This window comes from Biomphalaria glabrata, chromosome 2 (genome assembly GCF_947242115.1).
Source record: "Biomphalaria glabrata chromosome 2, xgBioGlab47.1, whole genome shotgun sequence".
NCBI lineage: Eukaryota > Metazoa > Mollusca > Gastropoda > Planorbidae > Biomphalaria > Biomphalaria glabrata.
Genome location: NC_074712.1, coordinates 26,484,486 through 26,508,601, shown reverse-complemented (window position 1 = coordinate 26,508,601; position 24,116 = coordinate 26,484,486). Strand labels below are relative to the sequence as shown.

Genomic DNA, 24,116 nt, shown 5'->3' with positions numbered 1-24,116 from the left:
GAACAAGGACAGGAGGGTTAGACATCTGAACAAGGAAAGGAGGGTAAGACATCTGAACAAGGACAGGAGGGTAAGACATCTGAACACGGACAGGAGGGTTAGACATCTGAACACGGACAGGAGGGTTAGACATCTGAACACGGACAGGAGGGTTAGACATCTGAACAAGGACAGGAGGGTTAGACATCTGAACAAGGACAGGAGGGTTAGACATCTGAACAAGGACAGGAGGGTAAGACATCTGAACAAGGACAGGAGGGTAAGACATCTAAACACGGACAGGAGGGTTAGACATCTGAACACGGACAGGAGGGTTAGACATCTGAACAAGGACAGGAGGGTAAGACATCTGAACAAGGACAGGAGGGTATAACATCTGAACAAGGACAGGAGGGTTAGACATCTGAACAAGGACTGGAGTGTAAGACATCTGAACACGGACAGGAGGGTAAGACATCTGAACACGGACAGGAGGGTTAGACATCTGAACAAGGACAGGAGGGTATAACATCTGAACAAGGACAGGAGGGTTAGACATCTGAACAAGGACTGGAGTGTAAGACATCTGAACACGGACAGGAGGGTAAGACATCTGAACACGGACAGGAGGGTTAGACATCTGAACAAGGACAGGAGGGTAAGACATCTGAACACGGACAGGAGGGTTAGACATCTGAACACGGACAGGAGGGTTAGAAATCTAAACAAGGACAGGAGGGTTAGAAATCTAAACAAAGACAGGAGGGTAAGACATCTGAACAAGGACAGGAGGGTTAGACATCTGAACAAGGACACTGGGTTAGACATCTGAACAAGGACAGGAGGGTAAGACATCTGAACAAGGACAGGAGGGTAAGACATCTGAACAAGAACACTGGGTTAGACATCTGAACAAGGACATAAGGGTAAGACATCTGAACAAGGACACTGGGTTAGACATCTGAACAAGGACACTGGCTTAGAGCATAACAATACCAATGTACACGTTGGTTTTAACATTAGGACATCTACAGTTTGGTTTAACATCAGGACATTTATACATTGCTTTAAAATTAGGATATCTAAACATTTGTTTAACATCAGAGCTTCCTCACATTTGGCTACATATCACATTGGTTAAACATCAGGACATCTACTCATTTGTTTAACATCATGACATCGACACATTGGTTAAACATCAGGACATCTAAAAACTGGATTAACATTAATAATTGTACACATTGGTTTATATTCATGCTAGTTTAAGTGCAACGTCCTTTTCTATTTCAAGGTCAAACTAGTTGAACATTTTAATTTGTGACAGAATTTTTGTAATACAAACTTATTTTCAGTGAATTTGACGTTTGACAAGCAAAGTTCTGTTTGAATCCTACAGACTTACCGACATGATGTTCTTTTTATTGCCACCACCTCTGACCGCAGTGTCCAGTTCAGGAAGAGCCGAGAATGACGCGTGCAGCCTAGGGTGAACACATTGTTTTCAAATATATTTTCACATTATGACGATTTATATTAGACAAAGGAATTGTGTCTCGTGACAGGTAGCATCCTTCCTACATATACACATAGACATAATGTTTGTATTCATACAAGTACTGAAACTGTGAATATGTTGCTGTATGTTGTCTATTTGTAGTAGTGTCGAGTACAAGTTGTCTATCTTACTTGCAGTAGGACTCTGTGGTTTCCCTTGACCAGACGATGATACTACCGTCGTAGGCTGCAGATGCTATCAGATTAGGTTCCAGGGTACACAGAGCTAGACAGTCATCGTTGTGCTTCATAGCCCAAGACTGAAGACACGACACACTTTGTATTAGTTTATCTTTAGTCTAAATGTAAAACATTTCCAATGGGGTAAGCGCTACTATTGGTCTAATCACTTCATAACATCGCATGACTAGGTCACAAAGAAATTCAAAAACCTTTTTAATTGCTTCCTCTCCCTTAAAGTCACTGAATACATTGATATATTTACTCCATCCTGTGACGTAGATCTGGTTCTTGGCCATCACGATACTGGTGATCTTTGGACAATTGCTCATATCTAGAACTCTGTTAGTTAAAAATACAAAGTTAACTAGAAGTATGGATCTGAATCTGAACTAATATAACGAAGTTATCAGACTGGACAAAGAGAACTCATATCCAAGCCTCGTATACGTGGTGCTTCTCGCACGGGGAATAAAAGTAAACTGTCAGACCTCATCCACAAAAAAAGTCAACAGTCAGACCTCATCCACAATAAAAGTCAACAGTCAGACCTCATCCACAACAAAAGTCAACAGTCAGACCTCATCCACAATAAAAGTCAACAGTCAGACCTCATCCACAACAAAAGTCAACAGTCAGACCTCATCTACAACAAAAGTCAACAGTCAGACCTCATCCACAACAAAAGTCAACAGTCAGACCTCATCCACAACAAAAGTCAACAGTCAGACCTCATCCACAAAAAAAGTCAACAGTCAGACCTCATCCACAACAAAAGTAAGCAGCCCAAAGCATCCACAACAAAAGTAAAGTACAAAATGTATACTTTTGTTTTACCTTCAATACAACGCCCCTCCCCCTCACAAAAAACTTTTGCATCAGGAATTCTAATAATCCTCACCATACCCTACCCGCCACCCCAAATAAAAAAATGGTTCTACATACGCTATGTGACTACTTCGGCTTCTTTGTTCTGTATCTAGTTGAAGATCTAGTTCTATTAAAATTTCATTTCACACTTTCGTAACTTACTTTACATAAACACATACATGAGTCTACAATCTTCATTGACGCAAGAAAGAGACGTGTCCTTCAGTGTTTTCTGATCAGAAAATGTTCTATTTAATACATTAGTTTTTCACTTGTATTACAATCTGTGCAGGTGAGATGACTTAGTAAAATTAACCCCTTCTATACAGAGTATACTATTATACGGCTGTTCTATGTATCTAGTGGGAGGGGTATTGATGAGTCAGCTATATATTTAGTGGTATAAAACGTAGGCACTTCTGATCTGTGGAACTCTTAAACACAATTATACTACACTTCTCTCATAGAGATGTTAGTGAAAGATTCCAAATGAATGTTTCTATCAGTATTCAATCAAATCCAACAGTGTGTACAGGACCTCAAGACAACTCCAACACAAAAATTCCAAATTTTAATGACTCCCTCAGCAGCCGTACAGAGTCTCTTCTTATTTTCAGTCAGAGCAATAGACTCAATCTCCACAGGAACAACTCGACCCTGAGCAGACATAGAAATACAACTGTTTTATGTTCACATTCTGAGATTTGGTTTCCTCTACTGTACATAGACTTTAAACAACCAAACATTTTAAACCTACAATATATACATATAAAGCGTGTCCAACATACACTATCTATTTGTTGTACTTTTTGTATCCAATTGGCGGGCTCTAAATAGTCGACACATCTCTCAGTTCACGTTTGTCAATAACAATCGTTTCTATTCGATATAGATATCAATGCAACGAAAGGGAAAGATGTTTTCATTTCTACCACATCTTAGTGTAATATTAGATTGGTCTTCAAAGTTTTCATTGGCTTACGTTTGAAAAGATAATAATGAACTCATAAGTCACATAGTGTGTTTACGTTGAATCAAGCCAATTCATGTTTTCTTTTGGGAAACCATATTACTTTTTTCTTTTATTTTTAATTATATATATGTTCACATATTTAAAAAAATAGCTGTAGTAGGCAAGTCCTTACCTGGGCTTTCTTGCTGTGTGCCATTCCAAACTGCATAACTCGAGTTCCAGTGATAATATCCCAGACTCGAACCATTGACCCCTGGCATACACTCACCTAGAAAACATTTTTCATTAGGTTAGTTTCTAGGCAGTATAGCATCTAGGCATGGGTCAGCGCCATTGTATCTAAGTCTTTTAATATGCCATTATGTAAACTAGCACAAATTGATATATTAATCATCAGATGAAAATGCTAACTTAAAGTCAAGCAAGGCAAGGTGTGACGTCACAAGCTATGACGTCACACGTCCGTTACCCATGAATGCCTACCACTTGTTCAAAAACTGGACAGTACAGTGCACCAACTAACTTATGGTCATGTGACCTGACGTCAACACTCAGTCCTTCCAACGTGTGGCGTTTTAATATACAAAGTCTGTTCAACAGAAAGAAGACCTTGAGTCAAACATTTCCTACAGCCAAGTAAACATCAAGGCAATTCTTTAGTTTCAAAATGAAATCAACAGTCTTTTACTTTCTACGATAAAATACATAGATCTAGGTTGTTTTGTATTTGTACCATGTTTGGCTCACAGTTACCTACCCATAAGATCCTAGCAGGCACATTTTTCTATGGCTGTTGAGATACACTGAGTAGATGAAATGATTGCCCATTCGAACAGCCTGTCCTGGCACACGCTAGATACAAGACAATTGAGAGGAGTCAAACAGTTTGTCTTGACAATAGATAAACCTAAAATATACTTCAGTTGCTCTTGGAACACGGATATATAAAACATGGTTACACATGCTCTTAGAGCTTCTACCAACAAATACTAATCTTAAAACAATTGGTATAACAGTTATTGATCGTATTGTACTAATTTGACCTGATTCACGCTAACCCTAAGACTAATAATCGAGTTATCAAATATTGTCACAAAACAAAATCACTGTTAACGATATACTTCAATGGTGATCCAACAACTAATCATTAAAACACAAACTAAAATACTCATTCTAATTAATGTTTATGTAAATGTTCACCTTTATGAAGTACTCACCATGATACAGGCCTGTGAGGACAGGTTAAAAATCATGATTGACCTTGACAGATCAATGCTAATACAATAATTTTCTATTTCATTAATTTTGATATGTGACACCGGTCTGATATGCCCTGTAGATCAATCATTACACAGGATACAGTTGAATCAATCCTCAATAACAAACTGGTTGAGTTACGTTACAGGGTATTTGTTTTCATTGTTATGTATGGTAATAATGAGCCGTCACAGAGTGATTTCACGTTGGATCTATGTTTAGTCTAGTTCTCTAGACATTTTGTTTAGCGTAGTTTGATAAATGTATTACATTATTATTTTTCTCTATACAAATATTATCCCTTGTATTTCTCTATACAAATCATTAACCTCTTTACTTCTCAATACAAATGATGATTGTAAAATGTTTGTTTGTTTTGTAAAATGTTTTACATGTTTCGGATGTTCCTTCAGAGTTGAAGATAGTTTACTTCCTAGTCCAAATCTCCCGCAGGACGACGGGGGATGGCCATGATTAACCCATGTACTTCTGTATATATTTGTTAATTTTTGCGCAGTGAATTTTTTTATTCCTTTTTTTTTTTTTTGTCGTCATCTGAATCAAAAATCGTGAAAGTTTTGTATTTGATCACATTCTCTATTCAACGTCAGAACGTCATAGAAACTGAATCCAGGAACCTGGACAGCGGATCACAAAAACGCCTCTAAACATTTTCTTATAAATTGAACAGTTGATGTATATCGTTGAGAAGAGGATTACTAGCTCGGCAGACACATGGGAAAAACTCGAGTTGGACCGTTATAATTTTTCAAAGCAAAAAAAAAAAATTAAATTTGGTTAAAGCCTATACCTAGGTCTAGATCCAAGATCGGTTCTGAATGGACTATCGTGTTCGGGCATTTCCCAATGTAAGGCATTATTGATTCAATTATATAGAAAATTAATGTTCAGGAAAATTTAGCATATCCTCTTCTAAGTCTAGATTTAAAAGCCTATCATTGGAATTATTCAAAACATGGCGTAATCAACCATAATGTTAATTGAGTAAATTTAAAGTTACTTCATTTTTATGGAAACAATATTAATACTTTACTAATATTTTTATGTACATCTAATATAGATTACATCGAGATTCTAGATCTAAAAGTAGATCTAGGTCTACAAGGGAACTTAAAAGAGTTCGAAATTAGAAGTCTATTTTTTAATTAATAATTTTAAATATTTTATTATGTATTAAGTTATATAGCGGAGGTATTGTCTTAAAAATTAATCCCTTTTTTTGTTGTTTTTCTTGTTTTTGTTTATTTTTAAACTTAGGTTTTTATTTTACATCTTTGTTTATGTCGTCATTTTATTTAACAGGTAGCTCTATCCAGTGGAGTCACTAAGGTCGGTGTCACCCGGTGCGGTAAGCTCAGGGTGTCACCCCCTCCCAACAAAGTCTCCAAACATTTCCCAAAAGTGTTACGAGAATGTAAAATCAGTCTCTATTCTATTTTAAATGTGATTGATTATGACATTTTATCCATGGTTATTACATATATTAAAATGTCCGTTTATTAAATCAGAAACAGACTTAACATCAACTTAGTCTTTTAAGACTTCATACATTACGGGAACTGTTGAACATTGGGCTAACATTATGAATCTCAAATAGAATTTAGACCAAAAATTTTCGCCCCCCCCCCTTTATCCATTTATTGGTCAAGCTTTTTTCAGTGTTTCTGAACTTCAGAAACTCATTTCCTTTAGGTTTAGATTGCATCATTTCTCCTACTAAGAAATCGCAGGTTTAAAAAAAAGTATAAGAAGAAGTGGACGGATTGAATCTAAAGTGTGATAATCATTGGAGGGAGTGTTTCTCAAACTTGTACCTTTGGGTTTTTTATCGCACCCTCTTAGTAAGCTAGGTACTTAAAAGGGGGAACCGCTGATGGCTCACACAATGAATTTCAGAAGGCTTTTAAGAATGTAATGAAAAAAGAATAGACACTTAAAGACATATAATTATGACAACATTTTTATTTTGTATAAATATTCATATTATGTTTAGAATCGAAATGTTCAAAATGAATGTTCGTTAAAAGCTAGCCCGTTTTGCCTTTGATTTTGTAAATATGGTTTTGTAGATAATTTTAAGTCTTTAAGTAGTTTCAAAAAAGTTCTTGCTGAAAATAGCGTAAGAGAGGAATCGGCTCCTCCCCCCCCCCCTCCTTTAAATTAAGTGAAAAGATCTAGGGGAAGCGCCGTAAGCTTTGCCAGACGTTTTACTGCGTTCTGAGCTTCATAATATTTTGTTTCTTGCGTCTACAGCACTTTGTTTTCGTAGTATACAAAGCCCATGCAAGGACGTTCCGATATTGAAATGTTTTCTTGCTATTCATTCATTCAAAAAAGTAAAAGTCGCAAGCCAAGCTAAGTCTAATAAAGAAGTCAACATTGGTCAATACTGTTAATACTGTTATGCGAGGGATATTCGAGCTACATATGTCTGTAGTAATTGTCTTAAGATTATTTTCTTGTTCAGTAAGAACTTACGCTGCGAAGCATTTAGATTTTGTCACTTAAAAGTCGTCAAAATAACGACATTCTACAGTTGTGAGAATTTAAGCGGATTAATTTTAAGACGTTGATTAATAATTTTAAGACGTTGATTAATAATTTTAAGACGTTGATTAATAACTACAACAAAAAACAACTTTTTTATTTACCCTTGAAAAATAATTTGAAAGGCTTCTCCCCATCCAAACTTGTCATCCCCCCCCCTCACACACACAGTTTGAGAAACACTGCAGTAAAACATGCAAGTTTTTAATGGGTTTAATCGTCATTTCATCATATTCTTGTTAAGTGAAATGACTCGTAGCAGGAGCAAGTTTGTTCTGTTAACGTGTCCTACGTCAATAGTACGATTGTACATCAGTCGAGAGAAATGTCTCAGTTCTGCCATCAGAAAGTACAAGACATTAGAATCGCGTTGTTAAAGACGCGCACTGAAAAGTCTTATTTAAAAAACAACAACACTTGAATCGATCCTGTAGCTAATGGTGAAAGGTACTAGTTATACAAATTTACTTTCTTTAATTTTGGCAATAATGCCGTTTTTATTTGATTAATAGTGCAATTGGAAAGAATTACAATGCAAAACAGACGACTTTTTGCCATTAAAAGAAAGACCACCTTTGCGTCCCCATTTTCATAACTTAGCTTTTTGGACCTTTGTAGGCCTACCAAAAAATAAAGTTAATTGAATAATATATATATCAAGGTGTGTTTGGGTATCTAGCTAATCACTTATTTTTTTTTTTTTGTCTAAGTTGTGTGCTTTTTCGAAGAAAATTCGTTTCCACCCCGGTACGGACAGCACCCCCGCGCCTGCCTAGTGACGCCACTGGCTCTATCTTCTCTATGAATTGCAAAAGTTGTTGACCTATTTAAAAGCAAATAATGTGTACTTATAGAGCACTGAAAATAAACAATTTTTTTTAAATTTAAATTGGAACATCAGCTTTGCATTGGAAAGAAACAATATGCTTGCCATTCAAAAGCATCAAAACAAATAAAACAATTTTCAAAAAGTTAACTCAATTTAAGAACTGAAGTTTTTCTCTGACCTTCCATCATGGCCACCACTTTTTGGGGCATGTAAGGATTGTACAACCAGATGTTACAATCAATTCCCGCAGCAGCCAAAATATTGAGTTCGTAGCTTGGTGAAGAGAAAAAACACAGTTAGGATACACAGTGCATTGATATTTCAGGCAACAGTGCATTGATATTTCAGACAACAGTGCATTGATATTTCAGACAACAGTGCATTGATATTTCAGACAACAGTGCATTGATATTTCAGACAACAGTGCATTGATACAGTGCTTTACTATTTCAGACAACAGTGCATTGATATTTCAGACAACAGTGCATTGATATAGTGCTTTACTATTTCAGACAACAGTGCATTGATATTTCAGACAACAGTGCATTGATATTTTAGACAAACAGTGCATTGATATTTCAGGCAACAGTGCATTGATACAGTGCTTTACTATTTCAGACAACAGTGCATTGATATTTCAGACAACAGTGCATTGATATTTTAGACAAACAGTGCATTGATATTTCAGGCAACAGTGCATTGATATTTCAGGCAACAGTGCATTGATATTTTAGACAAACAGTGCTTTACTATTTCAGACAACAGTGCATTGATATTTTAGACAAACAGTGCTTTACTATTTCAGACAACAGTGCATTGATATTTCAGACAACAGTGCATTGATATAGTGCTTTACTATTTCAGACAACAGTGCATTGATATTTCAGACAACAGTGCATTGATATTTCAGGCAACAGTGCATTGATACAGTGCTTTACTATTTCAGACAACAGTGCATTGATATTTCAGACAACAGTGCATTGATATTTCAGACAACAGTGCATTGATACAGTGCTTTACTATTTCAGACAACAGTGCATTGATATTTCAGACAACAGTGCATTGATATTTCAGGCAACAGTGCATTGATACAGTGCTTTACTATTTCAGACAACAGTGCATTGATATTTCAGACAACAGTGCATTGATATTTCAGGCAACAGTGCATTGATATTTCAGACAACAGTGCATTGATACAGTGCTTTACTATTTCAGACAACAGTGCATTGATATTTCAGACATCCGTGCATTGATACAGTGCTTTACTATTTCAGACAACAGTGCATTTCTATCTCTGACAACAAAGCAATGATATTGTTGTAAACCTGGTGGTGACACAGATGGGGGTAGTGCTGTGTGTTTTTAGCCTACCCAAATCGCCCCAGTCCAGCGCAGGACGAGCGGTCAACTGTGACCAGTGACAGTACACGCCAGTACGGCAAGGACCAGTGTAGTAAATATTACGCACGCAAGTCACGGGCGAAATTGATCAACTGGAGTGGTCAAGAAGGTTCGAGGCCAGTAGAGACACTAAATAAGAGCGAGTGTGTCAGAATCACTTCACGTGACCTCGCAATGTGACCAGTACGAGGCGAGAACCAGCACGGTGTGTGAAGTCAGGCGGAGCAAGACAAGTTTTTTTGTAAAGACAGTATTAATGTTGTTGTTAACTGTAGGCCTACAGTGTTTGTAATGTATTTGCAATTAAACTGACTGATACTTGGGAGCCCTGAGTTGTGAGGTTCTTTAAGTTCGTTGTGTTGTGTGCTGCAGTTAGAAGAGAGCCTGGATAGTAGGAGAGATCGTAACAATATCTTACACTACAAATAATTCGTCACTTTATTTTTATTAGTAATTAGTTGACAATGATATTGTAAACAGTCGAATGCATTTATATAGGATAACATTGATTACATCTGTTACTGAAACGAAATATATAATTACTAAAGCTTGTCAACAGCGTAAAACTAAAGTTTGCTTTTTTTGACAGGTCATCGTGGGGTCCAATTGCTGTGTTAATCATGTTTCTAATCTCTCATTTGTGATGCGATCTAGCCTAGGCTAGCCTATTACAATAATAACTTATCCTTACAAATTACAACTGTAATTTAGTGTCTTACAAGTCTGTGGGGTTGCTACTTAGAAGAGGTCAACTGATTTAAGGGTCCAGAAATTGACTAAAATTTGGCTACTCAGACTCCAGGAAGGTGCATGTGTCTGAGGGCACCAATAAATCACAACAGTAGGCCTATACTTTGTAATGAATGATCGAGAGAAATATATAAAGATTTACTTATGGTTCCGATTTGGGTTGTTACAGTTCTAGTTTATATTATTATTATTATTATTATTATTGAACTTTATATATTTATTTATTCATGATTATTATTCGCTAGGATAAGTAAGTAAGGGAGGTAACACATTTATAGTTATACCAAAATGTATGTTAATTTGTATCCCTTTTCTAAGAGAATTAGTATTCTTCATTACAAAAAAAAAATATATTTTTTTCAAAATACAGTCGAGCTGAAAATAGCAAGTGAACTACATTTTAAAACGATGTCAATTCAAAACAAAGTTAAGTACAGAGTGTAACAGAGTGATACAACATTCTGTCTGGAATGTTGTGTGACAGACAAAAGTACAGAGTGTAACAGAGTGATACAACATTCTGTCTGAAATGTTGTGTGACATACAAAAGTACAGAGTGTAACAGAGTGATACAACATTCTGTCTGAAATGTTGTGTGACATACAAAAGTACAGAGTGTAACAGAGTGATACAACATTCTGTCTGAAATGTTGTGTGACATACAAAAGTACAGACCTAAAGTCCAAACACAGGAAACCTCGCAAGACGTGAAAGTAACATGGTTTCTTCTTGGATGGCTCCACGTGACTCATATAGAGCGCTGTGTTATCTTCTTTACAACAGGAAACAAAGGAGCTCGCTTGAGGGATGTACTTCACCTGGTCACAGACAGTAACAAGACAGCAATCCAAGCAGTGACTGGGGCTAGTCAGTAGGCATTCAAGTACATTTCTAGGAGGTACTATTTGGTTTGACTCTTTTTGACGTTTTATTCTTCTAAGACTCTATTTTATTTTATTTTCCCCATCTTTCGCTCTTACATTAACAAAACATACATGCAGCCAGTTATCATTTCAGTATCTCATGGGTCAATGTAAAAAGTTTGTGACTTCCATTCAGTTCAAAACTGTTTCAAATAATATCAGTTCTAATTCACATAGTTAGTTCTAATAAACATCAGTTTTAAAGAAAATCAATTCTTAAAATCATTTCTAAAGCAACAAAATGTCGAAACCTCTTTGACCCAATCTTTGTGTATATGTGGAAACATACGAAACGTGACGCCTTCATAAACACCTTTCTGTAGGTCAGGGTAGTTCAGTTCGGAACAACCTGGAAGAAACATACAAGTAAGGTCGTTTGGTTCGGAAATGTTCTGTGGCAGACCAAATTACCTATCTCAATTCAAAGCACAGAAAACCTCAAGTCATGTACCTACCTAAATTCAAAGAACAGAAAACCTCAAGTCAGGTACCTACCTAAAACATCTTATCTTATCTTATTTTATATAATACAGACGTTACTTCAAAAAAGAAGATGATTACGTCCTACACGTCATGCATTTAGTCATGCATATTAACCAATGACTTAAACTCTGCCAAGTCACTGGTTTTCCTGGCTAGCTCAGGCAACCAATTCCATGCTCTAATAGCACTAGGGAAGAGGGAGTATTTGTACAAATTTGTCCTAGCATATGGGACGAGGAATGTACCTTTATCTTTGTGTCTTTCAGAGTATTTTATTAAATTCTGTTTTTGTATTTGAAGATTATGGTTCAATGTTTTATGTATAATTGCTACTTTACTTTTGAGTCTTCTGTCCTGAAGGCTTTCTAAATTTAGTGATTTTACTATAGGTGTTACTCTAGTCAAATGTGAATATTCGTTTGTTATTCATCTCACTGCTCTATTTTGTGTCTGTTCCAGTTTCTTAATGTTTTCTTGAGTTGAGGGGTCCCAAACGGAGGATGCATATTCTATTATTGGCCTAACCAAGGTTAAATAACATTTTAGTTTTATGTTCTTATTTGATTTATAGAAATTTCTTTTAATAAATCCTAATGCTTTGTTTGATTTTTTTATAGTTTCATCAATATGTGGATTCCATGACAGTCTTTCATTTATTATAACACCTAGGTATTTTGCGTTTTTAGTCTGTGTTACTGGTTTGCCATGAATAAGATATGTGGAATTAATTTGTTTTAGTTTTTTTGTTACTCTTAACAACTGACATTTTTCTGGGTGGAAAGACATGCTCCAATTTGATTCCCATTTCTGTAATTCATCTAATTCTCTTTGTAAAATATCTGTGTCTTGTGTTGTTTTTATTGTTCTATATATTATGCAATCGTCTGCAAATAATCTGACTTTTGTTCCTGAAGTAATAAAATTTGGTAAGTCATTTATGTAAATTAAAAATAGTAGTGGACCCAAGACTTTTCCTTGAGGTACACCTGAGTTTACTGTTATCGGTGTTGATTTAGAGTCATTTATTATTACAGTTTGTTCTCTCCCTATCAGAAAATCTTTAATCCACTGATGCAGTGGACCATTAATGCCGAAATATTTTAATTTTTTAAGCAAACTATGGTGGTGAACTTTGTCAAAAGCCTTAGAAAAATTTAGTAAGCATCTATTTGTTCGCAATTATCTAAACCTTTTGAAAAATCATCAATTAGTCCTATTAGTTGTGTTTCACATGATCTATATTTTCTAAAGCCATGTTGGTATGGTGTGAGGACATTATGTTTGTCTAAGTGGTTTATGATGTTGCTACATATTATGTGTTCTAGGATTTTACATGTGATACTGGTCTGTAGTTTCCTGGGTCAGATTTTTCTTCTTTTTAAAATAGGGGGGTGACATTAGCTTCTTTCCAGTCCTTTGGTACTCTGCCGTGGTTAAGCGAAGCCTGAAAGAGTATTTTGAACACTGGGGCCAGCTCATTGCTTAGTTCTTTTAATCTAGCTGGTATACCATCAGGTCCAGACGCTTTATTTGGTTTGGTGTTGGCTAATAGTTTTTGGATTCCATTTTCTTGTACTACTATATCTTCTATGTTGTCTACTTGGTTCAAATTCAGTAATATGTCTTTGTCTCCTGGGGCTGAGAATGCTGATGCAAAGTATTTGTTTAGGATGTTTGCTTTAGTTTTATTATCATTATGTATTATGTTATGTTTATCTTTTAATGGAGCTATGCCTGTTGTTTCCATTTTCTTAGACTTAATGTATGACCATAGGTTTTTGTTGTTATCTTTAGATATTACATTGTTTATGTATTTTTGGGTTAAGTGTTTAATTTTTATATACTTTTTGTAAACTCTTTCTGCCTTAGTTTCTTTAAATTTTCTATATATGTTTCCTTCTGTTTACAAAGCTTCTTTAGTCTATTATTAAACCAGCATTTATTTATTTTGTTTCGCATGTATTTAGTTGGTATATGATTTTCTATAATGCTTTTAAGATGTTTTTTAATGAAATTCCAGAGGTCATCGACTGGTTGGTTAATGTCTTTTTCTAATAAGAATGTTTGATGAAAGTTTAATGCAGCTTGGTGTAGTTGTGTTAGGTTACATTTATTCCAGAGTAAGATTTTTCTTTTGGGTTTTGTATTTGCTACTGCTTTTATACAAGAATGTGTCTGTGTTTGGTGATCTTATAAACCACATATAATCAAATTCTTGGTTCCTAGGAATGCTAGGTCACTTTTAATGTTTTTCTTCATGACATTAAAATATCCCTGAAGTTTACACAGACACATGAAAAATGTCACAGTGTGTGTTAATTTGATTCAGATCTATGGACGATTGGAAAATGTGACTTATTGTAATAACAAACAATGGCTAATATTCTATTTGCGGATGTGTACATGCACATTGTCTGCTGTTAGGCCTTCTATTAATTTTAATGATAAGAAAATAGTTCTCGATATTTTATTTTATAAACATGAGAATGACATTATCGAAAGAATTTCAGCATGATACTACCTGATATACAAAACTACCTGATGTACATAACTAAGTGATATACATAACTACCTGGCTAATATACATAACTACCTGGCTGATATACATAACTACCTAGCTGATATACATAACTACCTAGCTGATATACATAACTACCTAGCTGATATACATAACTACCTGGCTGATATACATAACTACCTAGCTGATATACATAACTACCTGGCTGATATACATAACTACCTAGCTAATATACATAACTACCTGGTATACATAACTACCTGGCTGATATACATAACTACCTAGCTTATATACATAACTACCTGGCTGATATACATAACTACCTAGCTGATATACATAACTACCTGGCTGATATACATAACTACCTGGCTGATATACATAACTACCTGGTGTACATAACTACCTGGCTGATATACATAATTACCTGGCTGATATACATAACTACCTGGTATACATAACTACCTGGCTGATATACATAACTACCTGGCTGATATACATAACTACCTGGTATACATAACTACCTGGTATACATAATTACCTGGCTGATATACATAACTACCTGGTATACATAACTACCTGGCTGATATACATAACTACCTAGCTGATATACATAACTACCTGGTGTACATAACTACCTGGCTGATATACATAATTACCTGGTATACCTAACTACCTGGCTGATATACATAACTACCTAGCTGATATACATAACTACCTGGTATACATAACTACCTGGTATACATAACTACCTGGCTGATATAAATAACTACCTGGTATACATAACTACCTGGTATACATAACTACCTGGAATACATAACTACCTGGCTGATATACATAACTACCTGGTATACATAACTACCTGGTATACATAACTACCTGGCTGATATACATAACTACCTAGCTGATATACATAACTACCTGGTATACATAACTACCTGGTATACATAACTACCTGGCTGATATACATAACTACCTAGCTGATATACATAACTACCTGGTATACATAACTACCTGGTATACATAATTACCTGGCTGATATACATAACTACCTGGTATACATAACTACCTGGCTGATATACATAACTACCTAGCTGATATACATAACTACCTGGTATACATAACTACCTAGCTGATATACATAACTACCTGGTATACATAACTACCTGGCTGATATACATAATTACCTGGCTGATATACATAACTACCTGGTATACATAACTACCTGGTATACATAATTACCTGGCTGATATACATAACTACCTGGCTGATATACATAACTACCTGGTATACATAACTACCTGGCTGATATACATAACTACCTAGCTGATATACATAACTACCTAGCTGATATACATATCTACCTAGCTGATATACATAACTACCTGGCTGATATACATAACTACCTAGCTGATATACATAACTACCTAGCTGATATACATAACTACCTAGCTGATATACATAACTACCTGGCTGATATACATAACTACCTAGCTGATATAATAACTACCTGGCTGATATACATAACTACCTGGCTGATATACATAACTACCTAACTGATATAATAACTACCTAGCTGATATACATAACTACCTGGCTGATATACATAACTACCTAGCTGATATAATAACTACCTGGCTGATATACATAACTACATGGCTGATATACAAAACTACCTAGCTGATATACAAAACTACCTGGCTGATATACATAACTACCTAGCTGATATACAAAACTACCTGGCTGATATACATAACTACCTAGCTGATATACATAAACACCTAGCTGATATACATAACTACCTAGCTGATATACATAACTACCTGGCTGATATACATAACTACCTAGCTGATATACATAACTACCTAGCTGATATACATAACTACCTGGCTGATATACATAACTACCTGGCTGATATACATAACTACCTGGCTGATATACATAACTACCTGGCTGATATACTTAATTACCTAACTGATATACATAAATAAGTTGCTGATATACATAACTACCTAACTGATATAATAACTACCTAGCTGATATACATAACTACCTGGCTGATATACATAACTACCTAGCTGATATACATAACTACCTAGCTGATATACATAACTACCTGGCTGATATACATAACTACCTGGCTGATATACATAACTACCTGGCTGATATACTTAATTACCTAACTGATATACATAAATAAGTTGCTGATATACATAACTACCTATGTAATATATTCATTACTTGAAAGAAAACAAGGTTACAAAGACAGTTTGTGTGGGAACACACACTCAAAATCAGCCCCCGAAGTGGACCACCATACAGGTAAAAAGGAAGGTCTCAATACTTTCAGAAAGAACAGAATGAAATTCAATCAAAGACAAATGACAGAGAAGAATGGAGAAAGAAGGTTGGCGGATCTTGTGTGGTGCCCCAGCGGTCCACAGACCAAAGGATAGGTGAAAGTGAATGTGAAGTTAGATGTAAACCTGGCCTAACTGATGTCTTATAATGAATATATAATTGATCTAATTGTTTTGTAAGAGGACAATCTCTTGTTTCTTAAGAAAAAAACATTTCCGTAAAAAAAAAAAATTCTTTTGATTCAGTGTGCTATCGTTTTGAGGCAGCGCTACAGTTCACGCGATAATATGAGAAACTACTTATTAATTGTTGTTTTAAATTATGTCCAACTTATATGTATACTAAATAGATTTTTTCTCTTAAAAATGTCTAAATGTAGTAGTTAGTATAACAGAACTTATTTATTAACTTAGCAATACAAATGTAATAGAAAACATTTTTTGATAAAAATCTAAAACCGTTTGCATAAATGTGTTATAAATATGATATATAGTTATATCCCCTACTAAGGAGCATGTCGTGTTTGTCACTATAAATAGTGAATAGTTGTAAAAGTGTGTACTTTTATGAAAAAAAAAACAACTGCTTCCAGAAGGGATTTAGAAAATTAGTTTTTTCGCTTTTAGAAAAGAACAAAGTAACGTTGCATCAGAACTTTGAATGGACTAAAATATTATGATGTCGGATTTTCACTTTTCACCTTTCGGGGGCCGCTAAAAAAACAACACTATGACGAAAAAAAAAAGTGTGACGACTCTTTCAAACTTGAATAACGTGAACATGAACTAAAAGGCCTTAAAGTTGAAATAAGTCCAACAGCTGTCACGAAACGTTAGAATCTCACCTTCTTTCACAGGTATTCCAAACATTGGTAGTCGCTGAGATAGATCAAATTCAATCATTCGAACTGTTCCAGATGTGTCTCCCCATAGAAGGACAGCTATTTGTTCTTGGGCCATGCCTGCCCAGTAGCACATACAGGTTGGGGAGTGAGACAGTTTTTTCAACCAATACCTGCAGTCCAAACGTGGTCAATGTGTTAGTCCATGGACACGTTGCACAAGTCTGGGCCAAGTTGGATTCTATTACTTTAACCTACATCTTTCAATCTAATTCTTTCAATCTAATTCTCTAGTCTTACTTTGAGTTAAACTTTAGATTCTAATGTATCTTGCATACAGTTTAACTTACGTTCAGTTTAACTTTCCAATATAATTTACTTCCATTCTAACATACTAGAGTCTAACTTTCCAGTGCCATTGACATCAAATCTATCTTACTTTTTGTCGAACTTAATTCATATGTAACTCGCGTCCTATTACTTACTTCCCGGATCAGCCTGCCCGGATACTTACTTCCTGGACCAGTCTGCCCGGGTACTTACTTCCTGGACCAGCCTGCCCGGGTACTTACTTCCCGGACCAGCCTGTCCGGGTACTTAATTCCTGGACCAGCCTGTCCGGGTACTTACTTCCTGGACCAGCCTTTCCGGGTACTTACTTCCTGGACCAGCCTGTCCGGGTACTTAATTCCTGGACCAGCCTGTCCGGGTACTTACTTCCTGGATCAGCCTGTCCGGGTACTTAATTCCTGGATCAGCCTGTCCGGGTACTTAATTCCTGGACCAGCCTGTCCGGGTACTTACTTCCTGGATCAGCCTGTCCGGGTACTTAATTCCTGGATCAGCCTGTCCGGGTTCTTACTTCCTGGACCAGCCTGTCCGGGTACTTACTTCCCGGATCAGCCTGTCCGGGTACTTAATTCCTGGACCAGCCTGTCCGGGTACTTAATTCCTGGACCAGCCTGTCCGGGTACTTAATTCCTGGACCAGCCTGCCCGGGTACTTACTTCCTGACCAGCCTGTCCGGGTACTTAATTCCTGGACCAGCCTGTCCGGGTACTTAATTCCTGGACCAGCCTGTCCGGGTACTTACTTCCTGGACTAGCCTGTCCGGGTACTTACTTCCCGGATCAGCCTGCCCGGGTACTTACTTCCTGGACCAGCCTGTCCGGGTACTTACTTCCCGGATCAGCCTGCCCGGGTACTTACTTCCCGGATCAGCCTGCCCGGGTACTTACTTTCTGGACCAGCCTGCCCGGGTACTTACTTTCTGGACCAGCCTGCCCGGGTACTTAATTCCTATATAATTACGTCCTATTACTTACTTCCTGGACCAGCCTGCCCGGGTGTAATCATAAAATATAAGATCTCTGGCCGTTGTGGCCGCACAGATGAAGCCGTTGTGGTACATGCAGATCATGTCAATGTACCATCCACTCTCCGTTGTGTTCCTGGGCACCAGATTGTTGTAGTTGATTGGCTTCATCTTCATGGACCACACAGACATTAAACCTTCACGACTTAATATCATGTACTTGCCTTCAGACAGAAGGAGACAGTTGACAACATATCCAGACAAGAGCAACAGTCACAACTATGGTCATTGTCTAAGTCTCATAAACGTGCTACTTATAAATGGAGTTTTTAAAAAGCACAATGAAAACACCTGCAGATTTGATAATTACACAGCATGGAGTGGTCGAAAGATAGCCACTAGCGGACCCAGAACTTTGCAATAATTGTGTAAATAGTGTAGGTCATTCTAAACTAGATGTAGTACAGCGCAACAACCAACAAATAGTGTAGGTCATTCTAAACTAGATGTAGTACACCGCAACAACCAACAAATAGTGTAGGTCATTCTAAACTAGATGTAGTACAGCGCAACAACCAACAAATAGTGTAGGTCATTCTAAACTAGATGTAGTACAGCGCAACAACAAACAAATAGTGTAGGTCATTCTAAACTAGATGTAGTACAGCGCAACAACAAACAAAAAAAACGAAAAAAAAAGGATTTTTAAAAAAGGGGTGGCCGGGGGTGACACCCTGAGCAAACCGCACCGGTTAACACCCATCATAGTGACGCCACTGAAGTATTCTCCTGACATCCACAGCTCATTATTCATCCTATTTAAAAAGGCATGTCAAATTTAGTACAATAAAGTACCTGGGGGCAATGGGCGATACTGAAGTGTGAGTGACAATCGTGATACAATTAGGATAAGTATATCTTTATTACGCATATTTATCGTAATATTATGTTTATGTTAAGTGAGACCTCTTGTATTAGGCTTGTTTTGGTCAGACTAAGACGCCAACAGAACGATGGTGAAACGCTGTTTAGATATTCGACTGTTTTGAATGTTTTTACTTTTATAAATTATAATGTAAATGTATAGACCCTACAAATATAACAGACGAGTTCCTTGAAAGAAAAGATACTCCACAGGCTTTGATTATGGCTTTGAGGGTCGCGCGCCGCCGAAAAAAAATCTTTCGAAAAATAATAGGTAAAAAAAAATCAAATATAAGATTATAAATTTTGTTTGTATCTTGTTTTGTTAAAGAACACAAAACTTTGGAAGACGGAGAAGAAATCAGGTAGACCAATTCAATGCCAATGTATTTTTTTGTATTTTAGGATTAAAGTATACAATTGTGAGTTATAGTCTCAAAGTTTTTTTATACAATAGATAATTCTCAGATCGAGGAAACATTGGGAAAAGGCGACTAGAAAAAAGTATTTGGTTTCAGAACTCATCTCAATTGTTAATCTTCTACTTAAAAATTCTAAATTTACCAAAACATATTCTTTCAACAATTATTTTAAATTCATGCGCAATTACATAGACGCTGTCACCATATTTAGCTATTCTGTTTTAAAACGTCATGTTTCCGTCGGGGGCCGGTAGAGGGGAAACTATTATCATGTATGAGTCCTCTCTCCTTTTTATAATTATTGCTAATAATAGCATTTTGGTATCTATTATAATCTATATTATTATCTATCCATTATTGGAAGTGATGTATGCATATTTAAGAACAGTTTGTATACTGTTAGATATTAAGATTAAATTTGGCGCGTAAATTTGGGGTTTGTTTATTTTGGTTTATTTTTACGAGATGCACTAATCAACTAATATATATTTTATGATCTACATTTTTCAGGCTTACATAAAAAGAAAAGATGCATTGTGTTTACATTTGATTTGTATGACATTCAATAAATACATTCGATACATACATTCACTACATACATTCACTACATACATTCAATACATACATTCAATACATACATTCACTACATACATTCACTACATACATTCACTACATACATTCAATACATACATTCAATACATACATTCACTACATACATTCACTACATACATTCAATACATACATTCAATACATACATTCAATACATACATTCAATACATACATTCACTACATACATTCAATACATACATTCAATACATACATTCACTACATACATTCACTACATACATTCACTACATACATTCACTACATACATTCAATACATACATTCACTACATACATTCACTACATACATTCAATACATACATTCAATACATACATTCAATACATACATTCACTACATACATTCACTACATACATTCACTACATACATTCACTACATACATACAAGAAAAGTATAGTTCCCGCTTTCAGTTTCAGACCTTGCCATGTAGAGGTCAGTCGATGTAAAGATCATCTGCGTCTAAACGAGGGTGTCATATCCCCCAATTAATGTCAGTTACCCATTAGAGCTGGCTGGACTCAGAGGCACCCAAAGATCCCGAAATCAAATATCTCAGTCTTCACCAGGATTCGAACCCAGAACCTCGTATTGGAAACCAAGCGTTTTACCTCTCAGCCACCGCGCTTGCTTCAATTGTGTGTATTAGTGACTGTGACATAATGATAAAAAAACAAGAAATAGATATTCAGTTCCAATCTCTTATAAGGCAGCTCAGTTCCAATCTCTTATAAGGCAGCTCAGTTCCAATCTGAAGTCGTTTTTTGACTTAGTAAATTGACTGCAGTGACAGTGACGACAGTGAACGTATCTTGGTGGCTGCACTAAATGTGTTGCAACGACAAGACATGGCTTATTTAAGTGAGGGACAGCCTCTTAACGCCTACATTGGAACTGAAAGGTCACATTGTCTTTATGATCTTACCGAAACTGAAGTCCAATAGTTTTGTGATGGGGTCAACTGTGGGCATAAATGCGATCCTTACAATGGGGTCCCTATGATTATGTTTCATCTGCATGACATCTGGTCCAAAGGGCATCTCGTCCTTGGTGGCTAGCATCGACATTCTTTTGTTGTGCTCCTGGGGATCACGTTGGAGTTTTGTTTAGACTCAAACTCTCTCAACGTGTTATATAACAACCAAATATTCAAACAAAACACTATCTTTGATCTCAAGAAATCTTGTTTACAATAATAATAAGTTCAGTCGTTGAATTTTCTTACAAGTTTCCCTTCTCTGCCTTTTCTTTTGTTTCCATTTGACTACAGATCACGTGACGGCGCACGTTCTGTATTATAATTTATTTCTTAAGATCAAATACGGAATTTTAAGAAGACAACTATTTAAACATTTGTTAGAACTTGATAGCAGAAGGGCACTCTCTTGGGTTAGGAACGTAATAAAAGAACGTTTGTATTTCATTGAATGAAGTCACATGTGTGAAGCAATTCTATTGGCTGTGTACACAATGACAAAGACACAAATGTAAAACAATCCTATTGGCTGTCTACATCAGGGGTGACACAAAGTAGACACGATCTTCTGATAAAAGATCACCATTTTGAGTGTCAAAGAATGGCCTACCTTTACGTTTCCATTAGGTAAGCGCCATATAGCCCAGTGTGAAGTAACCTACATACTTCTCTAAATTCATGGACTTATCAAAGTACTGACCTCTATGGCAAAGTTCATGAAGTCGTTCCATGTTAGGGCTTCTTCGTCACATGGATCCATTTTTCGAAAGGTCGTCAATATCTGATTCAGACTGATACCTTTGGAAGTCAACGGTCTAAGTGCAGCCTTGAACTCTTCAATGTCAAGCCCTCCTAGTTCTTTCCTGTACCTCATAAATTTAGCCTGAAATTAAACATTTAATCATAAATTCTAATGATTTAAAACTTTTATTAAAGTATTGGGTCTTCTGTCACAGTCCCATGGGGAGCGAGCCCAAAACCTTAAGAAAGAGTACTGAAAGGTTCCTTGAGATGTACTTTTTATTTTGTGGAAGGGGGGGGGATGTACTTTTTTTTTTGGGTTGGGGGGGTGGAGGGATGGGGGTGAGTCGACACATCTACACGAAATGACTTCTCGGATAGTAAGCATCTCTAAGACGCAGATAACGTGATTAAGCCACTCAGGTACACATATATCATTCTAAATGTTCTGATAATGAAGTTTAGTGTGTGTGGCCACATTGTAATCACATCTTGCACTTAGAACTCATAAAGTGTACGTTGGCGAGCGACAGAATCGAGGGTTGGGTAGAACTCTCCGTCCAGCGCTGTTCTAGTTCTAACCTTATAGTTCTAACCTTATAGTTGTAAGTTCTAACATTATAGTTGTAAGCTCTAACCTTATAGTTGTAAGCTCTAACCTTATAGTTGTAAGCTCTAACCTTATAGTTGTAAGTTCTAACATTATTGTTGTAAGCTCTAACCTTATAGTTGTAAGCTCTAACCTTATAGTTGTAAGCTCTAACCTTATAGTTGTAAGCTCTAACCTTATAGTTGTAAGTTCTAACATTATAGTTGTAAGCTCTAACCTTATAGTTGTAAGCTCTAACCTTATAGTTGTAAGCTCTAACCTTATAGTTGTAAGCTCTAACCTTATAGTTGTAAGTTCTAACCTTATAGTTGTAAGCTCTAACCTTATAGTTGTAAGCTCTAACCTTATAGTTGTAAGCTCTAACCTTATAGTTCTAACCTTATAGTTCTAAGTTCTAACCTTATAGATCTAAGTTCTAACCTTATAGTTCTAACCTTTATTTCTGATCGTAGGTCTGAAACTAACTAGTCTAAAAGATACGAAGTGTAACAGTGAAACGAACTAGTTTCCAAAGTTAAACATTGAATTTTGTACAAATAAAATGTTTTAAAACTGTTTTGCATGTTTCGGATGCTCCAACAGAGTTCAAGATAATCGACTTCCTAGTTCAAACCTCCCGTAGGATGACGGATGATGGCTGCGGGGCGGAGAGTATGAACCCGGTAACATCGAGATGACCGAACGACAGTCCAGCGCGCATACCACACGATTGTCAAAAGATTGCCAAGAAACAAATTTAGCTTTGAACTTCCTACCTTGAGTTCATGTATTTGTTCCTAACTTTGAATTTCTTACTTTCAGCTCATCTTTCTGTACCTAACTTTGAATTTCTTACCTTGAGCTCATCTTTCTGTACCTAACTTTGAATTTCTTACCTTGAGCTCATCTTTCTGTACCTAACTTTGAATTTCTTACCTTGAGCTCATCTTTCTGTACCTAACTTTGAATTTCTTACCTTGAGCTCATCTTTCTGTACCTAACTTTGAATTTCTTACCTTGAGCTCATCTTTCTGTACCTAACTTTG

The 24,116-nt window shown here is 36.2% G+C and overlaps 1 protein-coding gene across 1 annotated transcript in view; it reads right to left on the bottom strand.

Annotated features, from left to right (window-relative positions):
* The window catches only part of LOC106079232 (WD repeat-containing protein on Y chromosome-like), a 49,599-nt gene that overhangs the window by 22,491 nt on the left and 2,992 nt on the right, over positions 1 to 24,116 (bottom strand). The window contains exons 3-17 of the mRNA XM_056021135.1: positions 22,441 to 22,623; positions 21,690 to 21,846; positions 18,810 to 19,023; positions 17,488 to 17,657; positions 11,536 to 11,633; positions 11,037 to 11,179; positions 8,389 to 8,483; positions 4,774 to 4,889; positions 4,314 to 4,408; positions 4,040 to 4,145; positions 3,729 to 3,824; positions 3,122 to 3,240; positions 1,926 to 2,055; positions 1,666 to 1,793; positions 1,382 to 1,460 (exon numbers count right to left, since the gene is read on the bottom strand). Coding sequence (XP_055877110.1) covers positions 1,382 to 1,460; positions 1,666 to 1,793; positions 1,926 to 2,055; positions 3,122 to 3,240; positions 3,729 to 3,824; positions 4,040 to 4,145; positions 4,314 to 4,408; positions 4,774 to 4,889; positions 8,389 to 8,483; positions 11,037 to 11,179; positions 11,536 to 11,633; positions 17,488 to 17,657; positions 18,810 to 19,023; positions 21,690 to 21,846; positions 22,441 to 22,623 — 1,929 coding nt within the window. The remainder of the gene's footprint in view (positions 1 to 1,381; positions 1,461 to 1,665; positions 1,794 to 1,925; positions 2,056 to 3,121; positions 3,241 to 3,728; positions 3,825 to 4,039; positions 4,146 to 4,313; positions 4,409 to 4,773; positions 4,890 to 8,388; positions 8,484 to 11,036; positions 11,180 to 11,535; positions 11,634 to 17,487; positions 17,658 to 18,809; positions 19,024 to 21,689; positions 21,847 to 22,440; positions 22,624 to 24,116) is intronic.